At 53.6% G+C, this 23,778-nt stretch overlaps 1 protein-coding gene and 1 long non-coding RNA gene across 2 annotated transcripts; one reads left to right on the forward strand and one right to left on the reverse strand.

The window, feature by feature from the left end:
* Positions 1-1,271: 1,271 nt before the first annotated feature.
* LOC110294479 (receptor-type tyrosine-protein phosphatase V) lies at positions 1,272-22,428 on the reverse strand. Its single transcript, XM_021162739.2, has 37 exons — positions 22,391-22,428; positions 21,735-21,922; positions 21,283-21,350; positions 20,715-20,791; positions 19,693-19,760; positions 19,251-19,299; positions 18,817-19,089; positions 18,386-18,655; positions 17,924-18,187; positions 16,975-17,229; positions 16,627-16,872; positions 16,218-16,493; positions 15,002-15,274; positions 13,375-13,638; positions 12,930-13,196; positions 12,339-12,620; positions 11,906-12,046; positions 11,200-11,410; positions 10,610-10,677; positions 8,978-9,104; positions 8,843-8,890; positions 7,203-7,296; positions 6,962-7,052; positions 6,772-6,848; positions 5,453-5,587; positions 4,739-4,861; positions 4,064-4,224; positions 3,808-3,943; positions 3,415-3,482; positions 3,178-3,265; positions 3,017-3,095; positions 2,864-2,940; positions 2,587-2,715; positions 2,341-2,457; positions 2,064-2,227; positions 1,694-1,829; positions 1,272-1,469 (listed from the first exon to the last, which is right to left on the reverse strand). The coding sequence occupies exons 5-37, from the start codon at positions 19,753-19,755 to the stop codon at positions 1,398-1,400; spliced, it is 5,124 nt and encodes a 1,707-aa protein (XP_021018398.1). The 5' UTR covers positions 19,756-19,760; positions 20,715-20,791; positions 21,283-21,350; positions 21,735-21,922; positions 22,391-22,428; the 3' UTR covers positions 1,272-1,397.
* On the forward strand, positions 1,736-5,944 carry LOC110294484. Its single transcript, XR_002377943.1, has 3 exons — positions 1,736-1,816; positions 2,915-3,119; positions 5,327-5,944. It is a non-coding gene; the product is annotated as an uncharacterized LOC110294484 (long non-coding RNA).
* Positions 22,429-23,778: the final 1,350 nt, after the last annotated feature.

Consider the following 23,778-nt stretch of genomic DNA (forward strand, 5'->3'; position numbering starts at 1 on the left):
TAGTGTGGGCACATGTGCTATGGCACATGACGTAAGTATGTAACCAGAGACCAATCGGTGGGAGTCCATTCTCTCCATCACCATATGGGTCCCAGAGGTTGAGCTCAGGTTGTCAGGTTTGGCACCAAGCACTGGTGCCCACTGAGCTTCTGACAGCCCAGCCTCCCCTTTTGTTACTTAGTTTTTTTGTTACTTTTGTTTCTTGAGTCAGGATCTCCTGTAGCCCAGGCTAGCCTCACGCTTGCTATGTAGCTAAGGATGACCTTGAGTTCTGATCTTCTTGTCTTCACATCCTGAGTGCTGGGATTCCAGTCATGGGCTACCATGCATAGTCTATGTGCTATTAGGGGATCAAACCCTGGACCAGGATATCATGCATACAAGGCAAGAATTCTACAAACTGACTACCTCCCAGGAACCATAAAGCTTTCCTTCCACTTCTTCACGGAAGCAGATCATCGGACCCTTGCATATGGCTAAGAACCAAGTTAGCCAATGAGAAACCTGGCTACTCCTGCCGTGGGCGTGGCCTGTATAAAAGAAAGGAAGGCAGTGCAGGAATGGGGGAAACTTGGCAGGTTCAACCAGAGCCACCCCTGGTTCCTTACTTAAGGGTCACAGTGTGGCACTAAAACCTCTACCCTGGCAAGGAGCCTACGGTGACTGAGGATAGCCCCTGGAGGCTGGCAGATAGACAAGGGGTCCAGTGGCAGATGAGAAAAATGGAGAAAAACAATAAGTAAATGGGGCTCAGCATCACAGGATGCTAGAAGTAGTATGGTAGTTTGAATACACTTGGCCCTGGGAGTGGCACTATTTGGAGATATGGTGTTGTTGGAGGAAGTGTGTCACCGTGGACATAGGCTTTAAGGACCCTTGTCCTAGCTGCCTAGAAGCCAGTTCTCTGTTTACCTTTGAAACAAGATGTAGATCTCTCAGCTCTTCCAGTGCCATGCCTGCCTGGACACTGCCATGCGTACCACATTGGTGATAATGGACGGAACCTCTGAACCTGTAAGCCAGCCCCAATTAAATCATGTCCTTTATAAGAGCTACCTTGGTCACGGTGTCTGTTCACAGCAATGGAAACCCTAACTAAGACAGGTAGAAAGGTTGATGTCTGAATACACTGGAAAAGCAGAAGGTTAGAGAACAGGGAATACCTGGGAATAGTCAAGAGCAAGCCAGCTTTAGCCAACAGGCTTAGCTAGACCAAGCTCCGGCTGTCACCCATGCCCTAGATTGAAGGATGCAGAAGCAGACACAACCATGAGTTTGACCATGTCTCTTTATTCCCAGACTCTGCCCTTTGACAGCGTGAGGCTGATAGATCTGTTCTCCTGGGGAAGCCAGGCCTGGGTGGATTTGCTGGAATGTGATGCCTAGCAGGGCACAGGTCACTTCCCAGCTCGGGGCAGCCTATTCCTCAATGCGCTGTTCAGACAGTTGTAGAGGTAGATATACTGCTCCTGGTTAGACACAGGCAAGAAACCTCACCTACTTGCCCAAATCTGACGGAGAAGGCTCCCAGGGTTTTTCTAACCCCCTACTCCTTCAAGGACAGGGCACGGTGGTCCACAGAGCCACCTAGTGGTGACCTGGATGGAGTAACCTAACAGTCATCTGTGGCTGGGACAAGACCTGCCTGTCTTTGATCCCTTTCACAGTAAGCCCCTCCCTCTTTGCCTCTCACCAGCGTTGGGGTCTTAAGGCCACAGGCCTGTGACTGCTTCAGGGCCACACTGAAGACATCCACTGTGCGCTCGGTCCCTGCTTGCTGTAGCAACTGTTCCATAGCCAAGAAGGTGCCCAGCTGGTTTGTGCCCTTGCTGTAAATGACCTAGAGTTAGATGTGGGACCTCTGGAGATGGGGTAGTGTCCAGGCACATGGGGAAACCAAGATTAGTTCTAAGGACGAGGAAATAATGCTAGGCACTTGATTGGCCAGCCAGGCTGGAGAGAGCCCCACCAAATCCCTGCAGATGGAGCAGAGGAGACAGAGCCTTGGGAGACTACCCTTTGACCCATAACCCAAGTTAACACATGGCATTTGTCGATGGCACCTGGAGTGACTGAGCAGGGTCCCTGGCTTCTTGCTATTGCCCCGGGAGCAGCACTGGCCCACAGCATCAAGGAAGGTCAGTAAGGTATTAGCTGGGAGCTCACTCCCAGTCTTGCAGTGTGGAAACTGCAGGCATTGAACCTGCCTTTCCATCCCACTGTCCCCCTGGAGGAAGGGCAATACCAGCATTAGTGCTCCGGGAGGATGGCAGAGGGAAGTCAGCATGGGATTCTCGTATCACTGCCCTCTGCCCCAAGCCCTGTGATCTCAACACCTACATGTATAACTCTGATGAGGGTACTGGGCCAGCCAGCTGTGTTGCTCTCAGCCACTCTGTGCACTGTTACCATGTCTGTGACAATAGGCTGCATCTCCATTGGCCAGATGTCTTGTGGCTAGGACCAAAACAGTCAGCTTCCAAAATTTCCACCCATGTCCTAGCTGAACAGCTAACAACACCATATACTACTCCTCTCCCCACCCTGTTCCTGGAGCAACACATACTGTCCTTCCACTCGCCTCACCTTCTCCTTGGTATCAGGCAGGCCGAAGGAGACAAGCACGTAGGCGCCATGTTCCCACACCATTTCCCAGAGTTCCTTTGGTCCAGCTGAGCCAGTCAGCACCACATGGTCGCGACCAGACGGCCCACCCTGCAGAGCACAGTTTGTTGGTTCCCAGGGATTAAGGAGTCTCCTGACCATAATCCATCTATGCTATAAGCCCCTAGGACCCAGCCCCAACCCCAGGCAGGGAAGCACAAATAATCAAACAGGGCTGCAGGCCTCAGCATCGTCTCACAGGGAAGAGCGAGGCTTCCAGCACGTTATCAACATGGCTCTCCTCCACCAGGGCCAACTGCTCCTGAGAATGATGACCTGAGAAAAGATGAGGGGGATGAAGTTGCCAGGGGTCTCACATTCGGCATTTGCTCCACCCCAGTGTGAGACTCACAGGAGGTGATGCTGTTCTGATTATAGTCAGGAGGGGGCAGCAGAGAGCCAGTCTCATCCTTGATGGCCTGCTTCAGGAGCTGGGAAAGAGATGGATGGACAAGGTGAGGTTGGGCAGGGAGAACTGTTCTATAGTTACTCACTCCTCAGCTCAAAGTATACCCTGTACTCCTTCAAGAAACCAGCATTGGCATTGGCTGCCCTCTTGGCACAAGCTTGTGCAAAATTCATCACAGGGATGGGGCCGGAGCTGGAGGAGGGAGGAGAGAGAAAGCACTTGGTTGTCTAGCCCCTACTTCCGGGCCTCTCTGCTGGGTCTAGTGCTAGGGAGCTCAGAGCCTAGTGGGAAGCACAGGACACCAGTGCCCACCTGCCTGGACCTGAGGGTAGCTGACTTACTCAGAGGCATCAGAGGGCCCTTCCAGAATCTTGTTCAGCAGGCAGCTGTGCAGGAAGATGTATTGACTCTGCAGAAAGAGGGCACTGACGTGCTAAGTGACCTCCGTCCGGGAGGGAAGTAGCCCTGGTCCCAACCCACCAGGCAGGAGTGTAGCAAGTGGGGCTGGAGAGTCCTGAGATGTCTGTCTACAGTGTCAAGGGTGTCAGGGGCCAGTGCCTTCTCTCCTTTTACAGAAAGGCAGGTGGCAGTCAAGGTAAGATGATAGCCTAGGTGTGACCCTCACCCCTCTTCCGCATGCTCCCATGAGTAACTTTTCCTGCTCTCGTGAGGCCGCCTACCCTCTCCCACTCCGTTGGGTCTAAGCTGCCCAGACCAATACATGGGGGCCTCACCAGGGTCTGGATCATGAGGGGCCGGTGCAGCCGGAGTATATACACAGTGTTGAACACATCGACCACCTGTTCTTCCTCTAGTTGTCGCAACAGCCGTAAGAGAGCCACAAAGGTGCCTGTCCTGCCCACACCCGCACTGTAGGGACAGCCCATGAACACTAAGCATGGGAAGGGAAGGGTTCCTAGAAACCCAGATCCCTTCCCCTGCCCAAGGCTAGCCGGGACCCTCCACCTCACCCCCGCCGCTGGTCCTCACCTGCAATGCACCAGGATGGGCCCCTTGCCCTGAGTTGCCTTCACCTCCTCCTGCACCAGTTCCACAAAAGCGAGCAGAGAACTGGGAGCCTCGGGGACACTGTGGTCTGGCCAGGTTGTGAACTGCAGCTGCTTCACGCGCCTCTGTTTTTGCTCTGCACCCTGGGGAGGGTGGTGAAGGGCTGTGCTCATTTTCTGAATGCCAGAGCCTCTTACTAACCTCAGAAACCTTCCTCACCAACTCTTTACGGGCAGAGGCAAGCTCCTGCTTCACAGTACGGGACATTAGCCCATGCCCTTGCCCTGGTGTGGACCTCTGATCCTCCTCTAGTCTCTTGGTGTATCTCTACCTCCCAAAGATGGCCAGGCAGGGAGGCTATTCTAGTCTCTGGCTTTTCTGGTTCTAAGAGGTCACAGCATGTGGGAGCGAGAAGGAGGTTAGAGGGAACGAGGATCTTTGAGCCCAGCATAAGGTGGAAGGACCTGCTCTTTCTTTCCATCAGTGTGATCTTGGCTCCGTCTTTAGCCTTCACTGTGTCTTCTGACCCCCTCCCCACATGCTATCCCATCCTGTGCCCAAGAGCATATGGCCCCCATCAGGAGCAGGTCATGTGGAACAGGAGGGGAGTCTCAGCTTTAGTGCCCCTCCCACCAGCCCTGTCCCCTGGGCACACACGTGCTGCAGCTGAAATTCCCTCCTGGTCCACTCGTCCTCAGACTCCTCTGCCAGGAGGTGGGTGGTGATGTGACCGTGGGTGACAGGCGTGGAGTTGACTGGCCAGTAGTGCTCACACAGTACCTAGGAGTAAGGGGGTGCTTGTTAGGGCTGTTCCCTACTGTATCTGGTCTCAACCACCCCCACCCATATTTTTGGTCCCTGCCATTCTAATGAAATTCTTTTCTTTGCCTCCACCCAGATGTGAGACCATCTCTTTCAGAAGCTTCCTTCCCCTGCCTATGCTCCAATGCCCTTATAACCCCCCTTAGGGCTCTGTGTTGGCTTTGGCTCCCTTGGGAAGCTAGATAGCCCTGACTTAGGGAGAGTCTGGCCTTTTCTCATTGCTTCAACAGGAGGACACACTCAACCACCTTTGTTTGCTCTACGCCAGCCTTGTCCATGCACAGCACAGAGAAGGTGGCCTTGGGCTGTCAGAGGAGAGCCTTCTTTGCCCCTGTGCTGCCTAGAATAAGTGACCAGGAGGAACTAAATCAGACCAGGAACTTATGAACCCACTTGTCTCCCCGCCCCACTTCCTCCTCTTAGGTGATTCTCAGAATCCCTTACCAACTCCCAACTTGCCCACCTGCCCCAAGATCAGGAAGGAGGGCACTCCTGCGAGGAGGACATATGCCACCTGGTGGTGATTCTGGGAAGCTGCAGGGCACTCACCCGCCCGTTCTCCATGCCCACAGTTAGCATGATGATCACGTGGACTTGCTGCTCCCACACCAGCCGCCAGAAGTCCTCGAGCGTCTTTTTGAGAGGCCCCTGGGTGGCAATGATCTCCTGCGGGTGGCTATATCCCTAAGGTGTGGGTGCAGGGTAGGGGCATGTTACCAGAGAGTGTCTTGGCCAGCCGGGCCCATCAAACATTCAGCAGTGGTTATGATTATCTATGACCTACGGGAACTGTGGTCCTGGAGGGTGACCTGAAGGACACTGCCACCACCCACGTCCCACTGGGAAAGGGTGAGAAAAACATGCATGGGAATGTAAGATTCCCGACATGCTAGAAACAGTCTACCCAGCCACCTCCCCACTAACCCTGGAGTAACTTTGTTTTCTAGAGGCAGTGATTTATGATGTACCCCAGGCTGTCCTCGAACTCCCAATTCTCTTGACTCAGTTTCCCATATGCTGGAATTACAGGTGTCTGCCGTCATGCCTAGGTCCAGAGAGATCTTCCTAAAGCCAAACTAACACTTCCCCCCACCTCTTGTGTGTGTGTGTGTGTGTGTGTGTGTGTGTGTGCATTGTGCGTGTGCGCGTGTGCGTGTGTGAGTGTGTGTGTGTGTGTGTGTGTGTGTATTCATGTTGTGTATGGCTGCCATTTCTGGGCAGGTGGAATCAAAGCCTTCAGTGTGATAATCCACATTATTCTTCATCCAGTCCAAACCCACCATCCCACTACTTAACACTCTAGACACTCAACTCTATATTCTGCTAGACACACACGACCCTTGTGCCTTCCTGTCTGGCTGTTTTCTAGATGTTTCTATGTAGGGTATCCTTCTCCCCATTGATTATCAAAATCCCATCCATCCTTCAAGAGATCAAAATCTATCCTCCTCTAAGGTCTTTTTGATTATTCAAGTGTGCCAGGCTTTCCTGCATGTGCCTGAGTCTATGCATGTGCCTGAGTCTATGCTTGTCTTGTTCCTCTGACATACCACCTGTCACACTGAAATCTCATTCTCTCTCTCTCTCTCTCTCTCTCTCTCTCTCTCTCTCTCACACACACACACACACACACACACACAAAGACACACACACAAAGACACACACACAGACACACACACCATGGGCCTCTTTGTAGGTATGCCTCCTGAGGAACCAGTATAGAGCCTGACACACAGTGGACCTCTTGCCAGACTAGCCTAAAAAAGCATGGCTTGGTGATACTTCCAGACAACTACAATAGCTAGCACAGGACAGTGTCCTACAAAAGCCCAGTAGGAATGCCCCTCGTGCCTGCAGGCAGCCCTTACTGGGATGAAGTTGGCATTGATGTAGTCAGAATGAGGCTCTCCTGATAGCTGGGTCAGCCTGACCCTGGAGTGGTCATCTGCAGAGAGTACATGATATAGATTTGGAAGCAGCACATGTAGCCAGCTCCTCCTTAAGGCCAAGCTCCAACCCTCTACCCACACCTCCCTCCTGCTTCCAGCATTTGCTCACAAGGTAGCACGTGTGGGTATCGGTTCTTGGTGATGTTGGCAGGATGCTCAGCCTCTAGTCTGGGCTGGTCCTTGCCCACCTCCTTCAGCTCCTATGAAGTCAAGGCCCCGTTGCAGAGACAAACCCATCTCACCCCACAGCAGGCAGGGTGAGTGGTAGAAGTTAGGCTGCAAGGCAGATCCAGCCCAGCCCAGATGTCCCGGTCCTCCCTCTCCGGGACACAGGATGACACAGGACTTGCCTCAAATTCCTGGAAGAAGGCCTGGTGTGCACGTGCACTCTTGGCCTCATAGCTCTGCCGGAAGCTATGGCTGGGGATGGGCCGATGGGTCCGCCTGGTAGAAGAGGGAAGGAAATAGAATAGAGCCCAGCTTTAGGAGTGCATACCCTGCCCTGTCCCGGGAGACAGATGCAAAGCGACCTGCCCAATGAGGCAATGGAGAAGGCAGACATCGGGTATGCAGACGATGGCCTGCCCTCCCCTCCCTGTGGAGAACAGAAAGTTTCTCTAAGATCCAGCAGGCCCCCAAACCCATAGTGTGATAAAATGAAAAAGGGGACCAACAAGGGAGACAGGCCAGACACAGGAAGTCCGTACATGTGTGTGCCAGGGCATTTGGACACAGTAATTGTTGGTTGTTTAGGAGTTTCTTCAGTTTGGGGGATCAAACCCAGGGCCTGCACACAGTAAGCAAATGTTCTAGCTCTGAACTGCAGCGCAGCCTACATGGGATCACTTAACAGGAAGTCAGTAAGAGGGAAAGCGACCAGGCCTGATTCAGTCCACTCAGTTTCTCCAGGCTACATTTTCCTTTTTATAGTGTATTTTTCAACAAATACTTTTGTTTTTCTGAGGTTCACATGGTTTGTTAGGAAGCCGTTAGCAAGGACTAGAGAAGGAGAGTGTGATGTTCAATGGATGTACCACCTTGGCCGGACGTGGCACCCGAATTTTAGGTAAATGCTATCCTGGATGCTGCTGTGAAGATGTTTTATGGGTGATATTAACATTCAACTTCTCTGACAGACTCTGATTTTTCTTTAGAGCGTATCAATCTTTTGCCCTTGTTTCCTGAGACAGGGTCTCTCTGTATAGCCCTGGCTGTCCTGGAACTCAATCTATATAGGCTGGCCTATAGCTTATGGAGATCTTCCTGCCTCAGCTTCCCAAGGGCTAGGATTAAAAATCCTCCCAGCTTATTTGGGGGGAGGGGGACATATGAAGCTGTGGTCACATGAGGCTGGGGTCAGGGGTCACTCTCAGCCACTCTCCACTTTATGCACTGAGACAGTGTCTCTCAAAGGAATCTAGAGTTCACCATTTTGGCTGTTCTAGCTAGCCAACTTGTTCCTTGGACTGTCACCTCCCTTCGAGCCCTGACATCACAGACAGGCTGTGGCGGTACCCACCAGACCTCCAGTCCTCATGCTTACATATCAACTGTTTTACCCACTGAACCGTCTCTCCAGCCCTCTTTGGCCCTTTGAAAATAGCAGCAGTCCAGGCAAAGCCAATGAGATTCCCTCTTGTGAGATAGCCTTGTCCAGTCAGTTAAAAGCCTTAATACAACTAAGAGTGACCTGTCCCCACTGAGAGGGATTCCACCAGCAGACGCCTTCAGACCCTTCTCTGGGTCTCTGGCCTGCTACCTTATCGGATTCCCAATCCTTGATTCTATCTCTCCGAAACCCTTGACTTCTACGGTGAGAGTTTGAATAAGAGGAAAAAGAAGAATTGAAAGAGAGGGGCCACGTCTGGAAAGCCTGAGAAGATGGGGGCTAGCAGAGACGAGAGCCCCCTGTCTGGTGCAGCCCCAGAGCCTCACAGAGCCACTGTAGGGCCACTGCTGTTGTGTCATTGGGAAGTCTCAATGCACTCACCACAGGTTGTAAGGCATCAACTCCTGAGAAAAGCCATTCTTCTCTGACCTGTGACAGTGGAGAAGAGAATGGGAGGCAAGTGAAGGTCTCCCCCCATCACACAAGGCCTCCCAGTCCCACCTGCTTCCTCCTCACCTTGGTCCCTTCAGGCACAGCCTGCACAGCAAGCATAGCACTGCACACACAATGACGATGCAGCCCACCACAGTCCCCATCATAACTGTCAGGGGCATGGCCACCAGAGAGATGCTGGCCTGAGGCTCTGTGGAAGGCAAGGAAACACTGACCGGGGAAACTCACAACTGGTCCCACAGGCCATGCCAGCCTCTCCTGGACCTGGGCCTTCTAGATCAGTGGTTCTCAGCCTGTGTGTCACAACCCCTATGGGGTCACATATCAGATATCCTGCATATCAGCTATTTACATTACAATTCATAACAGTAGAAAGATTACAGTTATGAAGTAGCAATGAAATACTTTTACGGTTGAGGGTCAGCACAACATGAGGAACTGTACTAAAGGGCCACAGCATTAAGAAGGCTGAGAACCATTGCTCTAGACAGAATGTAGTAATATCCCTCCATGTTCCAAGAAACCCTGGATACTAAACAGAGCCCAGAAATGTCTGGACTGTCTGGGGCTTTGGGTAGACAGACAGCTTTCCTTCTAGTGGCTGGCCACACCCCACAGACCCTGCTTTCCTCCTGACACCCTTAAGAGGAATGGGGGTGAAGCCCTGGCCTCCTAGACCTTTGATGACTGTAGCACCTGCTGCAGTAACCAGAAGCCGCATCGGGCTCTTGAGCACCCACAGTGTGGCTACAGCAATTTAAGATCTGTGCAGTGTGAGACCACACGAGTGGCCAAAGGCTGAGGGGGGATGGAGGAGGGGTCACAGTTTTTATTTGTTTGGGTTTTTTCCGTTGTTGTTTTTGTTTGCTTGCTTTGTTTTGTGTTTTAGATAGTCTCAAGAATGACTTCCAATCAGATGTTTGAAGGCAGTCTTGAACTTCTGATTCCCCAGCCTCCATCTTTCAGATGCTGGGGTTACTGGTGTGGTCTATTGAGTGCTAGGAATCCAACCTAGGCCTTGGTGCCTGCTAAGCAAGCGTCCTACCCCAGACTCTCAAACGCCTTCTGATTTTGAAACATTAACTTACTTTTAACTATTCTCCTTTAAGTAAAACAGATGCTAAAAGGTAACTGTTACTTCTTTCTATTGCTTTTGTTTCCTGTTGTTTGTTTGTTGAGACGGGTTTCATTCTAAAGCCCTAGCTGGTCTGGAACTACGCAGACCAAGGTAGGCTTGAAGATTTGCCTGCTTCTGCCTTCCCAGGATATAGGGGAAATGAGATTAAAGGCATATGTCACCATACCCAGCCACCTATTTCTCTTTAGTTTCCAATATACCTACTAGGGTATTTATTTATCCCATTTGGCTACCTTGGAGTCTCCCCTAGGGTTCCTTCTGAACAGAGCTGTTCTTGAATGAAAGGGGTTTGTGGGTAGCCAGTTACAGGGAGTGGTGAAGGAAGGTGCCAGAGGCTGTACATAATGGCGGCCCCTTCAGAGTCTCTGCCTCTCCCATACTTGCTCCAAGCCCCATCCCAGGTCTGAAGTCTAGTGATGATGTTCTGGTCTCCGACACTGCCAAGCAGTTCTTGACTCCCATGAGATCAGTCCCTCCCACCGCCTCCCCTCTCCAGCCCTTTTCCCTCTCCAGCATCTAGCCAGTCTAGCTGAAACCCGGCCAGGTGCCTGGCCTACCTGAGAAGGCGGAGAAGGCCAGGATGGTCTCTGGAGAGCTGAGCCTACTAAAGGCTGCAATGCTGAACCTGGGACAAAGGAACAAGACTTTATCCTGGGAAGGAGACCCTTGCTGGCCACCTCAGCTAGCTAGCTTCCATCCTGTCGTATTTAGAGGCTGGATAGCCTGCTCCTTATCATCCTGCACAGACCATCTCTGGCTTCTCTTCTTTTTCCTCTGGCTTGTTCTGGGAGCAAGAGGTAACTCTAGATATAGGGAATCAGAAAGCCTTGGATTTTCCCTGGAAGTCCCCAAAGAATCTATCCCCCAGGTATTTTTTAACAAAAGAACCATGTATCTGGTGGGTATCCTCTTTCCTCCTCCTCCTCCTCCTCCTCCTCCTCCTCCTCCTCCTCCCACTCCCACCCCCACCCCCACCCTCACCCCCACCCTCACCCCCACCCCCATCCCAGGAAGTGATCCAAATAACTGTGGAGTCTTGTGGACTGGCACTTGCAGTCTGTTAGGAGTCTGCCCCTCTATTGTTGAAAGAACAGGAACTCAGAGTGGAGTTTAGAGTAACTGCCCTCCCTACGGCCTGAGCCCTCACCTATACTGGAAGCCTGGCTTGAGATGCCCATTGCATATCTCCTGGGTGTTGTCACAGTCCTCTGTACCCACAGGTACTGTCCAGGATCTTGGCACAGCCCAAGGCTCTGGGTAGAAGGGGTTTGGGAACAGGAGAGCCAGGTAGGAGTCACGTCCTCTATAGTAATGGTCATACCATGTGTGGTTGATGGCTTCCTGGGAAGGCTGGGCCACTGAAGAGGAATGGGAAAGAGACAGAGCAAGATGAGCAGTGGGTCAGGACAAACACCTACTTTATCCTCAGTAACAGCCAAGCCCTTTCCTGTTACGGACTGGCCCTGGCATTGGCTTTTCATGCAGTCTCCCTCCCTAGACCATCCTTCCTGCCTTTGCCTCTGTACCCATGCTCTCCCTGACCCTCCCCTGTGTTCTTATGCTCTCCCTGACCCTCCCCTGCACACCAATGCTCTCTCCAACCCTTCCCTGCTCTCCCCAACCCTTCCCTGCTCTCCCCAACCCTTCCCTGTTCTCCCCAACCCTTCCCTGTTCTCCCCAACCCTTCCCTGCACACACATGCTCTCCCTGACCCTCCCCTGTGCTCTCATGCTCTCCCCGACCCTCCCCTGCACACCAATGCTCTCCCTGACCCGTCCCTGCACACATATGCTCTCCCTGACCCTCCCCTGTGCTCCCATGCTCTCCCCAGCCCTTGCAAGCCCAGAACTCACGTGTCATGTTGATGGTGGCAATTATGCCATACCACTGGATCTGCCCGTCATCTTTACCAAACATGCCACGTGTGACTGTCACACCCATCCCTGTCCCCAGCTCCACCTGGGGGGCCTCAGCTAGCTCTGGGGGGTGCCAAACTAGGGAAAAGGAAATAAAGGCTTCAACTCAGCACTAACAATCAGCCTTCCAGGGCACACCAGCACTACCCAGCATTCTCATGACACCTGGCAACACAAATGGCTCATGAATAACTTAATAAGGCCTGGGAGGGTTCTTGGGTTAGGGCACGATGCTCCAAAATACAGGACAGGGGTCAGAGGAAGGGACCAGGTCTGTGGGCAAGGAGAGCCGCAGGCAGCTAGGCTCAGTAGAGGGACGGCACCAGTGGACAGTAGACAGGGTGAACAGAAGACCGTGGAAAGCGCCTACCCTCAGCAGAAGTAGTGCACACCAGGGTAACCGCCCGGCTCCACTGGTGATTCCCACCCAGCACAGTGAGGCTAAGGCGGTAAGAAGTGGTGGGCATCAAGTTGGGCAGCAGAAGCGCATCCTCCGAGGTGTTGACCTGGAAGACAAAATGAGCGCTCCCTCCTGGCACCAGTTGCTCTACCTCCACCAGACAGACAGCCACATCTCCAGCAGGCATCGTCCAGTTCAGGGACAGGTAGGTGGCCTCGGGTTGACAGAGCACATCTTCCACAGGGCCAGGCTCTGAAGAAACAGAACACTCACATTGTTAGGTGTCCGTGTCGGGTGAGTATCAGGGACTCTCAAAACCAGAGGACACAAAGGGCTACCATTTATGGCCGTGAAAGGGACAGCAGCGTCATGGGGAAACGACTTGTCTTTGGGGTACCCTTGCCCATCTGAAGAGGCATAGATTGGGGCAGGGGTGAGCCAGATATCTGCCTGGGAAGAGCGGATGATTTAGAGCAGAAGGGCAAGCCTCTCAGGCATATCACCCTTCCTTTGAAGACATCCACAGGTCTTAAGAGAACCTAAGACAGATGGGGAACGTACCTACAGACAGCACCACAGGGTGAGTGGAGGCCTGGAGTGGCCCCGCCCAACACTTCACAGACAATGAAACAGTATGGCCTGGTGTAAGATTCTTTAGCATGAGGAGCTCTTGGCCTAGGGACAGCGGTTGCTCCCATGAGAGGTGTCCAGCATCTGAGAGTTGGGCATGGCATGTCCCTTGCCCCAAGGGACCACTGGGCCAGGCCAGGTTAACCACAGCACTGCCTGCCTGCATAGAGGCGAGCAGCTCATTGGGTGTGAGTGGGTCTGTGGAGAGAAGGCAGAGGTCAGCCAGGCCCTTGGTCCTAGTCCTGAGAATGCCTCACACAGTGCTGGGGCTGGCTGACCTCATTCAGGGTGTTTGGTGTGGAGCTGAGAAATGGGATCGAGTAGAGTTAATGTGACCAGGGGTCTCCTCCCCCAGTGCCTTTCACACCCCACTCACAGGTCCAAGCAGAAACGTTGGCTGCTGCAGTGTAAAGGGGCCCAGCCCAGGAGATGGCTTCCACTTTGTACTTAGTGCCAGGAGTCAAACCCCAAAAGCTTGTGCTGTCTGCCTTGGGCCCCACGATGCTGGTGGCTGTCTGAACGCTCTCCTGGTATAGGGTCACTTGGTAGCTGCTCCGGTCCCCAGCAGCGTGGACCCAGGATACGTGGAGCTGGGTGGGCGCTTCACTGGTCACATTTACCAACGTAGGAGCTGAGGGGGCTGCAGAGAAAGTAGATGAGAGAACACAGATAGAGATATAATGACCTAAACTAAGTGTCCCCCCCCACCATCCCTGTTCCCCCCATCCTCGGCCCCAGAGCCTAGGAGTTCAGTGCAGCTCAGGACAGCAGGTGAACCTAGACTCTGAGACAGATTTACACCTATGTTAAGCCACTGAGATGATCTCAAAGCCTATCACTCACTCGGGCCCTGCCACCTCCCACTAGGAAGCAAAGCTAAACTCAGCAGACCAGGGGTGATGGATGGATGGATGGATGGTCCTTCCCAGAACCTACATACAGCCAAGGAGTTTGAAAACCCATATGTCAGAGGATGGTCATCTGGGGCCTAGCCGCTGACTCATCCACCTTCAAAGCCTGGGATCTGGAGTCAAGTGAGCTTGGCCTAGTCACACCATAACAGACCTCTTTACAGATAAGGAAACTGAGGCTCAGGGGAGCAAAGACTTGTTCTCTGAACCAAGCCGCAGCTAGAAGCCTGGTTTCCTGGCTTCCAGGCTAGGCATCTTTATACCTTGTTCCCCCAGGTGTCTGAGGTCCTACAGTCCTTAGTGGGGGCGGGGGGAGGTGTAAAGGACAGAGATAGTGCCCCAGGGGAGAGAAGGAAGTCAAGGGGGGGCACAGGCAGGTGTGGAGAGTCCCTATGTAGGAGAAGGTTATGCTGGGGACAGGAGCTCCCACCTCCTCATTTGTCCCCAAGAGCTGTGGGCTGAACAAGCCCAAGACATCAGGTTGGTGTGAAAGGGGGAACTCCAAACCCACCTCTGCAGGCCCTGGGAGCTCTTTGTGGGGTGCTCAAATATACTCTGCACCTCTGTGTTTCTGTGCCCCGCCCCTGCTATGCAAAGTTGGGGTTGGCTATATCAGAGAAACTATTCTCTTCATGTTACCTGAACAAAAATCCCAGCCTTCCGTGTAAGGCTAAGGAGACTAGAAAAGGTTATCTTCTCTCGTTGTGCCTCAGTTCCCTCCACTATAAATCTAGATGACCACAGTGTCAGCTCCTAGACTTGTCACGGTTAGGTACACAAGAGAACACGGGTAGAGCAATATGCAAGGAGCCCAGTGAGTACACTATTGTTATTAATGGCTCACACTCAGACTGCATTAAAGGGACATCCCAAGAATGGCGTGGCACTGTGCAAGGGCACAAACACAAGAGTCCCTGGGGGGGAGGGGCTGTGAGAAAATTCCTGGTGCCTCAGGACCAGGAGGCAGACCCCCACAGAGGTCCAAGGCCACATGTGACAGACCCCACAGACAGCCTAGCTGCCTTCTCACAGTCTCAAGAGTCCCTGAGAGCAAAAGACTGGGGAAGGAGTCTGTGGTAGGGGAAGACTCACGTGTCCAGCCTGTGGTGTTGGCACTGCTGCTCTCCTCCGACCCCCACAAGGTAGACAGCTGTACCTGGAATTCATAGCCTGCAGGCAGCTGGGCCCAGGAGAAGTTCTGGGCCTCCTGGGATAGGATCTTCTCACTTTCCAGTGTCAGGGGCCTCAGCCTGTAAAGCCGTAACTGAAAGGCATCCCTGCCACCCAGTGGGTGACACCAGGAAGCCCTCAATGCTGCAGGCTGGCGGGCAAAGCCCAGGCTCAGGTTGGTGGGAGGAGCAGGGCCTTTGAGGACAGGAAGAGACAGAGTCAGGACAATGTGAAATTGCCTTCCATGCTCCCCAAGTTCCAACTTCCGGAAGGCTCTAAGATGACTGTTTTGCCTGCCCAGGATAACCTCTTGCAGAGATGGGACCCAACACCTGCCCCTGCCCCTGCCCCTGCCCCCTTGACCCTTGACTCTTGCCCTATGCCTGCCTCCTACCTTGAGGTATGCCAGCTCCCTAAACACATGTCCGGTTTCCTTCTCTTGCCTCCAGTACAGCTAGCTCAGTGCCTGCTCCCTCACACTTCAGGACCCCATTATCCCCCATTCACTGATGGGTTGATGTGGTGTCTGTCAAAATGCCTCTAAACTGTGGGCCCTTGGCAAGCTCAGGCCCTCCACCCATCATCCTGTCTAGCCACATGGGTTTCTTTTTCAGTTCATTCCTGTTCCTTCTCCGGGAACCCTGTTCTGACCCCCTATGCAGGTGTCTGTCTATGAGTCTGAGAAGATGCAGTCAACCCACAATAAAATTCCTGATAATCAGCCATTTTAAGGTATAAGAAAATAGTTCACACGCCATGCATATCCCTACTAATCTATATTTGTTATAATATAATGTGTGAAGTCATTACATCATCAGCATATGAACTGTGTTTGTCAGTCTTCCTTTCTGGACTTGTTCATAATCTAGCCTTAGCAACGAGTGGCATTAAAGAGGTATTTGTAAGGAGGAATAAAGAGGCAGAGGGATGCATGGATGGGTGGACAGGAAAGGGGGGCATGAGGGGGCACATAGATGGGTAGGCATAGCTAGCCAACCATGTGACCCGGGGTAGAAGGTGCTTGACTCAGGAAAGGCCTCTATTTTCACTCACACCACAGAGAAGAGCAGAGAGTAGAGGACACAAGGCCACATGCACAGGGCCGGGCAGCCTCCCAGGGACAGGTCAGGAAACTCACGGGTACAACTGTGAATCTTCTGAGAGTCAGAGCTGAGGTTCCCAGACCAGGCCCATGCTGACACGGTGTAGCAGGAACCAGGTACCAGAGATTTCAGAGTCAGGCTCGAAATGTCAGGGCCCAAGTCAACAAGGTCACCAGGTGACCTCTGGCTGCCATCCTGATGCCAGGTGACCTTATAACCTTCCATCTGCCCTGGCGCTGGAGCCCAACCTATAGTCAGGTCAGATGGGCTGTTCCGGCTGATGATCTCCAGAGACTGTGGTGGCAGGGGACCTGAAGAGGGGGCAATTTGGCAAGAGGCCATGTCATAGTCCTGTGATGCCATCTTCCCAGCTCTCCTGAATCCCTCCCTCACCCTATCTTCCCTCCAGACCCAGGCCCAATGGACTCGCACACTGGCACTCACTTGTGTAGCCTGTGAGGCTCTGAGTGATGTCTCCCATGGATGAGGCAATGTCCACCCTGTAGCGCGCTCCGGGTACCAAGCCACAGAAGGTGACATGAGTGGCACCAGAGGACACAGAGATGTTCCCTAGGAGGCCTGAGGCATCAGCAGAATAGAGCAGCGCCCGTCTCCCAGGTTGCTTAGTAGCTTCCAGTCCTTCTAGCCACAGTCTGGCACCAGGGACCTCCATGGGAAGTACAGCAGATTCTGGGGAATCAGCAGGCCCCCAGAGGGTGAGGCCCCTGATCCCTATGGCTGCAGATCCCCTATGCAAGCCCCCAGCCTGAGCCCTGTTCCAACCAGACTCACCAGCCAGCCAGATACTGCCCTCTACCCAGGCATCATAAGGTCCAGCTAGAACCCTCAGCCCCAAAGTGTAGTGTCCTGGGGGCAGGGGCCCTGGGAAGACAGTGTTGCACTCCTCAGGACCCAGAGTAGTTGTACTCTCCACTGGCCCACTTAACTTCAGTACATAGCCATCCCGGGCTCCCTGCCCTGCCTTCCAGCTTGCCCAGAGCTCATTCCATAAGGGGGTCAGCACCAGGTCAGATGGGTAAGAGGGATCTGAGGAGACATGGGTAGACACAGTGTGTGAGAAAACTCATTCTGTGCTCTAACCACTACACATACCTGCCAGCCTCTTGTTTGGGGTATTACTAGCTTCACTCTTCATACTCCAAATGAATGCCAAGTCCTGGCAGCTACCAACCAGCCATGGGCAACGCAACCGTAACAGAAACAAGGGTATATCAAGTACTCATATCTCTGCAAGCCAGTATGGCCCGGAGGATTCTACACAGGGTACCTCCCACAACACTAACCCTAACTAAAACCCAGAGAAGGTAAACAATATGCCCAGAGACACACAGCCAACGGGTAGCAGAAACTGTTAACCCCCATGCAACTCTTTCTCACAGTGAAAACATGGTGTCATGATGGCAGAGACAGGTGTCCAGCCTAGGTTCAGAGTCAACCACATTTATACCAAGTATGCTCTGCTCTCTCTGTGCCTAGAGTATTATAGGGCAGCAAGACCTTTATCCAGGTTCTTTGGGGATTCAACGAAACCATCCCCAGGAAGTAGCAGGCTCAGAGTGTACCTGGAAAGAGTTCAGTTGATCACAACCACTACTATCCCCTCAGGCTATCACAAGTCAACCAGAGGGCCACACCCTTCCAGGGCTTGGAGGAAACCCAGCTCTTCACTACTTGGCCAGAGGAGAATGGAACAGCCTCTGTGTGTCTCCTAGGCACTCACAGGTCCACTCAGTGGCATTGGGTCCCCAAATCTGGTGGGGCCCAGCAGCAGCACAGATCTTCAGTTGGTAAGGTGTACCCGGAGACAGGCGAAGGAAGGTGTGGGTTGAGACCCCTTGTCTGACCACTTTGGTCAGGTTGGTACCCTCTAGGAGGTCTGTAAGTATCAGGTGAAACCAGGTGGCCCCTTTAGAGCTGTTCCAGAAGGCTTGCAGGCTACTGGTACCCAAGGCACGTAGTGTTAGGTGATCAGGAGGTACAGGCTCTGCAGGAAGCATAGATAGAGGAAGCCAGGCTTGAGGAAGGACTCTGGAGCAAGATGCTCACACCAGTTTTAGCATGAGGGATCCCAGACTTCAGTCACACTGGGACACATCACCTACGAAGTTCCAGACTCAACATCACTCTCACATCCCTCCTAGTCTAGCTGCTACCTGGGTCCCTGGCCAGCTACCCACCTTACCTGTCCATTGGAGGATGCTAGTCTTCGCATGGAGACTGCCAGCCCAGGTGATAACCTCCAAGACATACTGACTACCTGGCAAGAGGTCACCAAAATTGTAAGACAGGGTGTCAGGGGACACAGAGACATTACATGCCAGAGTTTGGGATTCCGGGTGGTAGAGGAGAAGTTGGTAGCTGTCTTGATCCCCAGAGGCATCGCTCCATGAGGCTTCCAGGCTGGCTGGGCTCCCAGTGCTATGCAGTTGCAGTCCACGGACCACTGTCGGGGCTGTGACAAAGAGCAAGAGAAGCACAGAGTCTGTGCAAAGGGCTGGCCATCCTAGGAGCTGCCTCTTGGTTTCTCTGAGTCCCCCTACTAGTCCTCTAGAGCAGCTGTCACCTTCTGTCCCAACCCCATGTAAAACCACCCTCAGCTTGCAGGCTTCATACCAGTTTGAGCAGTGAGGGTAATTGTGACATTCTGCCAACAGGGTCTTAGGACAGTCAGTTCCAGCTGGTAGCGACTCCCTGGTACCAGGCCATGGAACTCAAAGCTGGACTCGTTGGTGTGAGCCTGGAGCTGTTGCCCTTCTGGAAAACCTGACGAGTTCATACCCCTGAGGCAGAGGGCATAGTCAAATCCACCTGGCTCTGCAGCTACCCAGCTCAGAAACAGGCTGGTAGACTTTCCACGGCTGCTGACGTTCACACTCAGAGGTGGACCTGGAGGACAGGGGTGGATACAGTACATTCACACTTTCTGCCCTGAAGAAGGAAGGCAAGTCAAGGGACCAGGGGCAAGCAGGGTCTAGTGGTGAAATCAGCCCTATGACCCACCTACTGCCCACATCCAGAGCCCTCTCCCTCTCTCTAAAGACACCTACCTCCACCGTGCCTGTCTGGGCTCCCATCCAAGGATGAGCATACATCTTCCTGTAGGGAGGAGAGGAATGGAGGAAGCAGATGTGTTGAGGCCTCTGGAGCACCGGCCTCTGGGAAAGCCCATGGAGTGAGGGTCCAGACCAGAGAAAAGATTCCCTGTGTGTCTGACTCCCACACACTGACTGCCACACACTACTGAAGAGACATTTCCTGAAAGCACTGTACAGGCAGCAGCAGGCAGTAGCCAGCAGCCAGCAGCCTGGAAGGCTGGAACATTTTTTTTTTTTTTTCCTTCCCTGCTTCTGTGCTGGCCTGGGAGGGAAGGGAACGGTTTCCCTCTGCCATAATGAAGACCAGCTGTGGAGCCCCATAGAGAGGTGGGAAGCCTAGACATGCCCCAGAGAACAGACCCACCCACCCCACCCTGCTCCATGCCCACCTTACCTGGGCCAAAGAGTCCTGGAGCCAGAGGAGGGTAGCTAACAGAATCGGGGGCCTCATCTTCATAAAGTCTGCAGAGGCAAAATAGGGAGGCAGAACTAGGTCCCCTCGCTCTCCCCTTTGTCCTGGTGGCTGGCAGGCAGGCCAGGGTGGGAAGGGTGGACTTTCAGATAGGCAGCAGATCCTGACCCCAACCCAACCTGCTCTGGGAAAGGCTGCGAGGTGGAAGAGAAGCAGCGTCTGGCCCTAAGGGAGCTGCAACTCTCAGGTGGTCCACAAGCCCACCTCCTCCCTCTGCTTCTCTCGTCTCCACTGGCTGTCAGCAGTCAGCTCTCCAGGAAGAAAAATTGCCCTGTGCTCTTGGGGAAGACTTGCAGGGGCCTTGCAAACAAACACACAGAGCAGAAGTGTCTGCTTCCCCCACACTGTCTCCAGAATAGGCCTTGGTATCCATTAGTGCTTTCCCCTGTGCCTTCCTGAGAGATAGTGTTAGTGTTTCCAGGGGTGAGGTTTCAAGGCAGGCATGAGGGTGGCATCCTGAGTATATGAGATGGGCGAGCCAGCTGTGTGTGACCCCTTTGCCTAACCTGCTCCAGTAGTCACAGGCACAGAGGAACATCATGTGCATAGAGCTTGCCTGGCCTCTGGAGCCCGTCTCTCACATCTCACTGCTCAGAGGAGGAAGCTGACATTGAGAGGGTCCAGCCTGGGGTCCACACATACATGGTTGTGTGTGTGAGGAAAGAAGCTGGACTTGAACCCGGGACTTCTGACTCCATCAAGCAGAGAAGGCAAAGGGTGTTTCCCATCCCCAGCTCAAGTCCTCTATGCTCGGAAGCTTCTGGGAGTGATTGGCATCCTGGGGTTTTCTCCCCTCTCCTCACTTCTACTTCAGTCAGCAGGACCCACCTGGCTCCCCTGCCCTCTCCGAGCCCTCAGACACCGCAGAGACCCAGCGGAGGCCTGGCAGACCGAGGACACAAGAGCTCAGCTCTGCCTGTACCCACCCACAACCAGCTGCTCACCTGGTGCAGCTCACCCAGGTGCTCCTGTGCCAACTCAGCCGTGGGAAGGGAAGGAGCAGAGTCAAAGGCTCTGAGCCCTGGGAAGGAAGCCCAGAACTCAGTGAGCAAGGGAGGGGGGTGAGAGGCTGTGCGGACAGACAGAGCTACAGACTCTGAACACCAAGGCAGACTAGCCTGCTTCAGCAAGTAGCTCAGGCCTGCACCAGAAACCAGCTCTGCCTGGCTGCCTCCTCCCTCTGCCCAGCACCAGGGGCTGCTGCCCGCCCCACCCCCTACCACAGCTCCATCCAGCCCCAAACCTCAGAGCCGCCCACCGGCCTGGATAGGGTCCTGGAAACTTAGTACTGCAGACTCATCAAGTTTTCCAGGCTGTATGCGTGTTTGAGTGAGTGTGTGTGTGTGCGCGCGCACGTGTGCGTGCTCGTGCACTCAAACGGGACACTTCTGAATGAGGCAAGGAGTGGAGCTAGCAAACAGAGAAAGCCGGGTATGGGGGTGTCTCAGGCCTCAGTCTGGCCAAGATGTAGGGGAGAGATCCTAACCTGGTCCTTCATCAACCCCATCTCACCTGGGGACACTTCACTCTGTCTCTTGTAGCAGAGTCTGTGAGGAGCCAGGAGCATCTTACTTCAGAATCTGTATAGAAGACACACAGAGTGCATGGGGTGGTGTGTGTGTGTGTGTGTGTGTGTGTGTGTGTGTGTGTGTGAAGGATTGGGATCCCAAAGTCGCTAAGAGAGAGGCCTGTGGGGACAGAACATGCTTCGTGGCTAGTCCTATGAACCAGCCTTGGGGAAGTTTTAGGTCGTAGAAGGCTCTGCTACCAGCCTTACCCTGTTAGAGCAACCTTGGGGATGAGAGATAGGCTCAGAAAAAGGTTAAGAAAGCAGCGCCCCCCCCCGACCCCCACACCCCGGTCAAGATTCTCTATTCAGCAAAAATATATTTTTCCCCCAGAAGCCACCCCCACAGGCAAACCCACATCCTCTGCCTAGAAAACCGCAAGGTCCTGAAGCTTACCATCTCAGTGTGGAGTGAGCTGACCAGGAGGCCGATGGAGACCGAGGGAGGCAGGAGGTCCGGTCCTGGCATCCCAACTTCCAAGTGTGAACTAGCCCTGGTCCCTCCCGACAGCTGTTGTAGGCTGCTCTTCCAGCTCCTCCTCTGCTCTCCCACAGCCTGAAGCCAGGCCTTGGGCATCCCCCACACTAAAGGAAGATAATTACCAGGCAGAAGAGAACAAGTCACCCCCTCTTCCTCCCACAAACTGGGGAAGGTCACCAGGAAAGGGAGAAGATCCAGCTTCTCCTGAGGGACTGGAGGGGACAGCCACTAATGTGCTGGGGGTAGGGGTGCATAAGCCAGCATCAATGATAGCAGTGGGAGGACATAAAGGGCCCCTGGGGGGGAAGGGCCATTGTGGGGCAGGTGTCCATCCCTCTGGCCCTGGGAGAAAGGGAGGGAATCCCTTTCAGCTTGAAGTCATTGTGCTGGGGCACTGAGCTCAGCGGCGGGCACCGCGGGGCTACTTCCTGGCACTCTAGGAAAGGTAAGCATAGTTCCATGCTGAGCTGTGCCATTGGTCCTCTGCACCAGTGACAAGGAGTATGGGAAAGTCTGAACACCTGCGGGCACCAAAAAGATAGCAGGAGGAAAACTGGGTCAGGAAGGGGCACCTGGGACAGCTATCACGGAGGTACAGCCTGGGGCACGCTGGGGTGCCTCAGCCTTCGTGCCACGGCTTCACCCTGCCTCCTTGGGTGTCTTCCTGGCTCCTCCTTGGTGAGCTCTGTCTCCCCCACACTACCAAGGACAAGCCTAGGCTTGCAGGGATGAGAAGGAAGAGCTGCCTCAGTATTTGAGGGGGATGGAGGCAGTCAAGAACAGCCACCTCCCATCCTGGGACTTCTCATCCTGTCTGTATCCACCCAGAGCATCCCAGAATGTTACAGGGTGACAGCTTTAGCCTTTGGGGACTGGCAGCTATCCGGTTCCCCAAGAGCTGCAGCGCACAAGGACTTCTGGGAACTTCAGGAGCATTAGCTATGGGAGTTGTGGCTCCTGGCCCCTGGGGTGGAAGTAAAGAGAAGACGCCCGGTATCAAGGGGAGAGAGGCAGAGAGGGAGAAATCTTAGGCTAGCCATAGAACCACAGGTGAGGCTCCAAGTGGGAGTCTTGCTCCTCTCCACCTCTGGCCAGGATCTAGGCATGACCGCCATTCTCTGAGCGTTCTGAAATGAGGAACTTTGCCCATGCTGGGCTGCTGGGAGTGACTCCTAGACTCTCTTCACTGCCTGAGTGGAACTTCCCAAAAAAAGATGATGGCTGACTGGAAAAAGGAAGGGGAGGAAGGAAGAGCCTAGACAGACAGACAGACTCAACCTCCCTTCCACTTCTACCACCAGGTGGGGCTCCCTAGCTCTCAGTTCCAGACTTTCCAAGTGCTGGGGCTGTGGACAAAGTACTTCACAGGGCTCTGTCTTCCTGACAAGAAGGAAGGGAGGGAGGGAAGGAGGGAGGGAGGGAGGAAAGGAGGGAGGGAGGGAGGAAGCTGGTGGGGAACCTGAGACTATGGGAACTTGGCCAAGGTCACATGACCACTAAGTGTCTGCTTCCTCACTAGGCTTCCAAATAGGACTTTAAATTCTCTAAAGTGGACAGTACTGGATCCTAATTCCCAGTCAGAAAGACCAATCCCCCCCGCCCCCCAGGAATGGGAAGAACAGATAGAGCAGGCAGGAAAGTGAGAAGCCATCTAGAGACCTGGACAGAGCCTCAGGGTCTTGTTTCCTGCCTTGATTGACCCTTTTGCCTCACCAACTTCCTTCCCCATCTCCCAGCCTCCTTTCTCTTTACCCAAGAGCTCATCTTCCAACTTCTAGAACCCCACTGGGTCCTCACTGTGAGGGTCAAGAGGTGTGCTCACAGCCAGCAGGCTAACACTGTGAACTGAGGATACTGGACAGACTGGTGGGGGAGGGCTTTGCCTACTTCCTTCTCCCCGCCCCTGTGGTATCCTCACTTCCTTTTCTTGATCCTAATCAACAACTGGCCCCGGGGAGGG

This window comes from Mus caroli, chromosome 1 (assembly GCF_900094665.2).
Source record: "Mus caroli chromosome 1, CAROLI_EIJ_v1.1, whole genome shotgun sequence".
Classification (NCBI taxonomy): domain Eukaryota; kingdom Metazoa; phylum Chordata; class Mammalia; order Rodentia; family Muridae; genus Mus; species Mus caroli.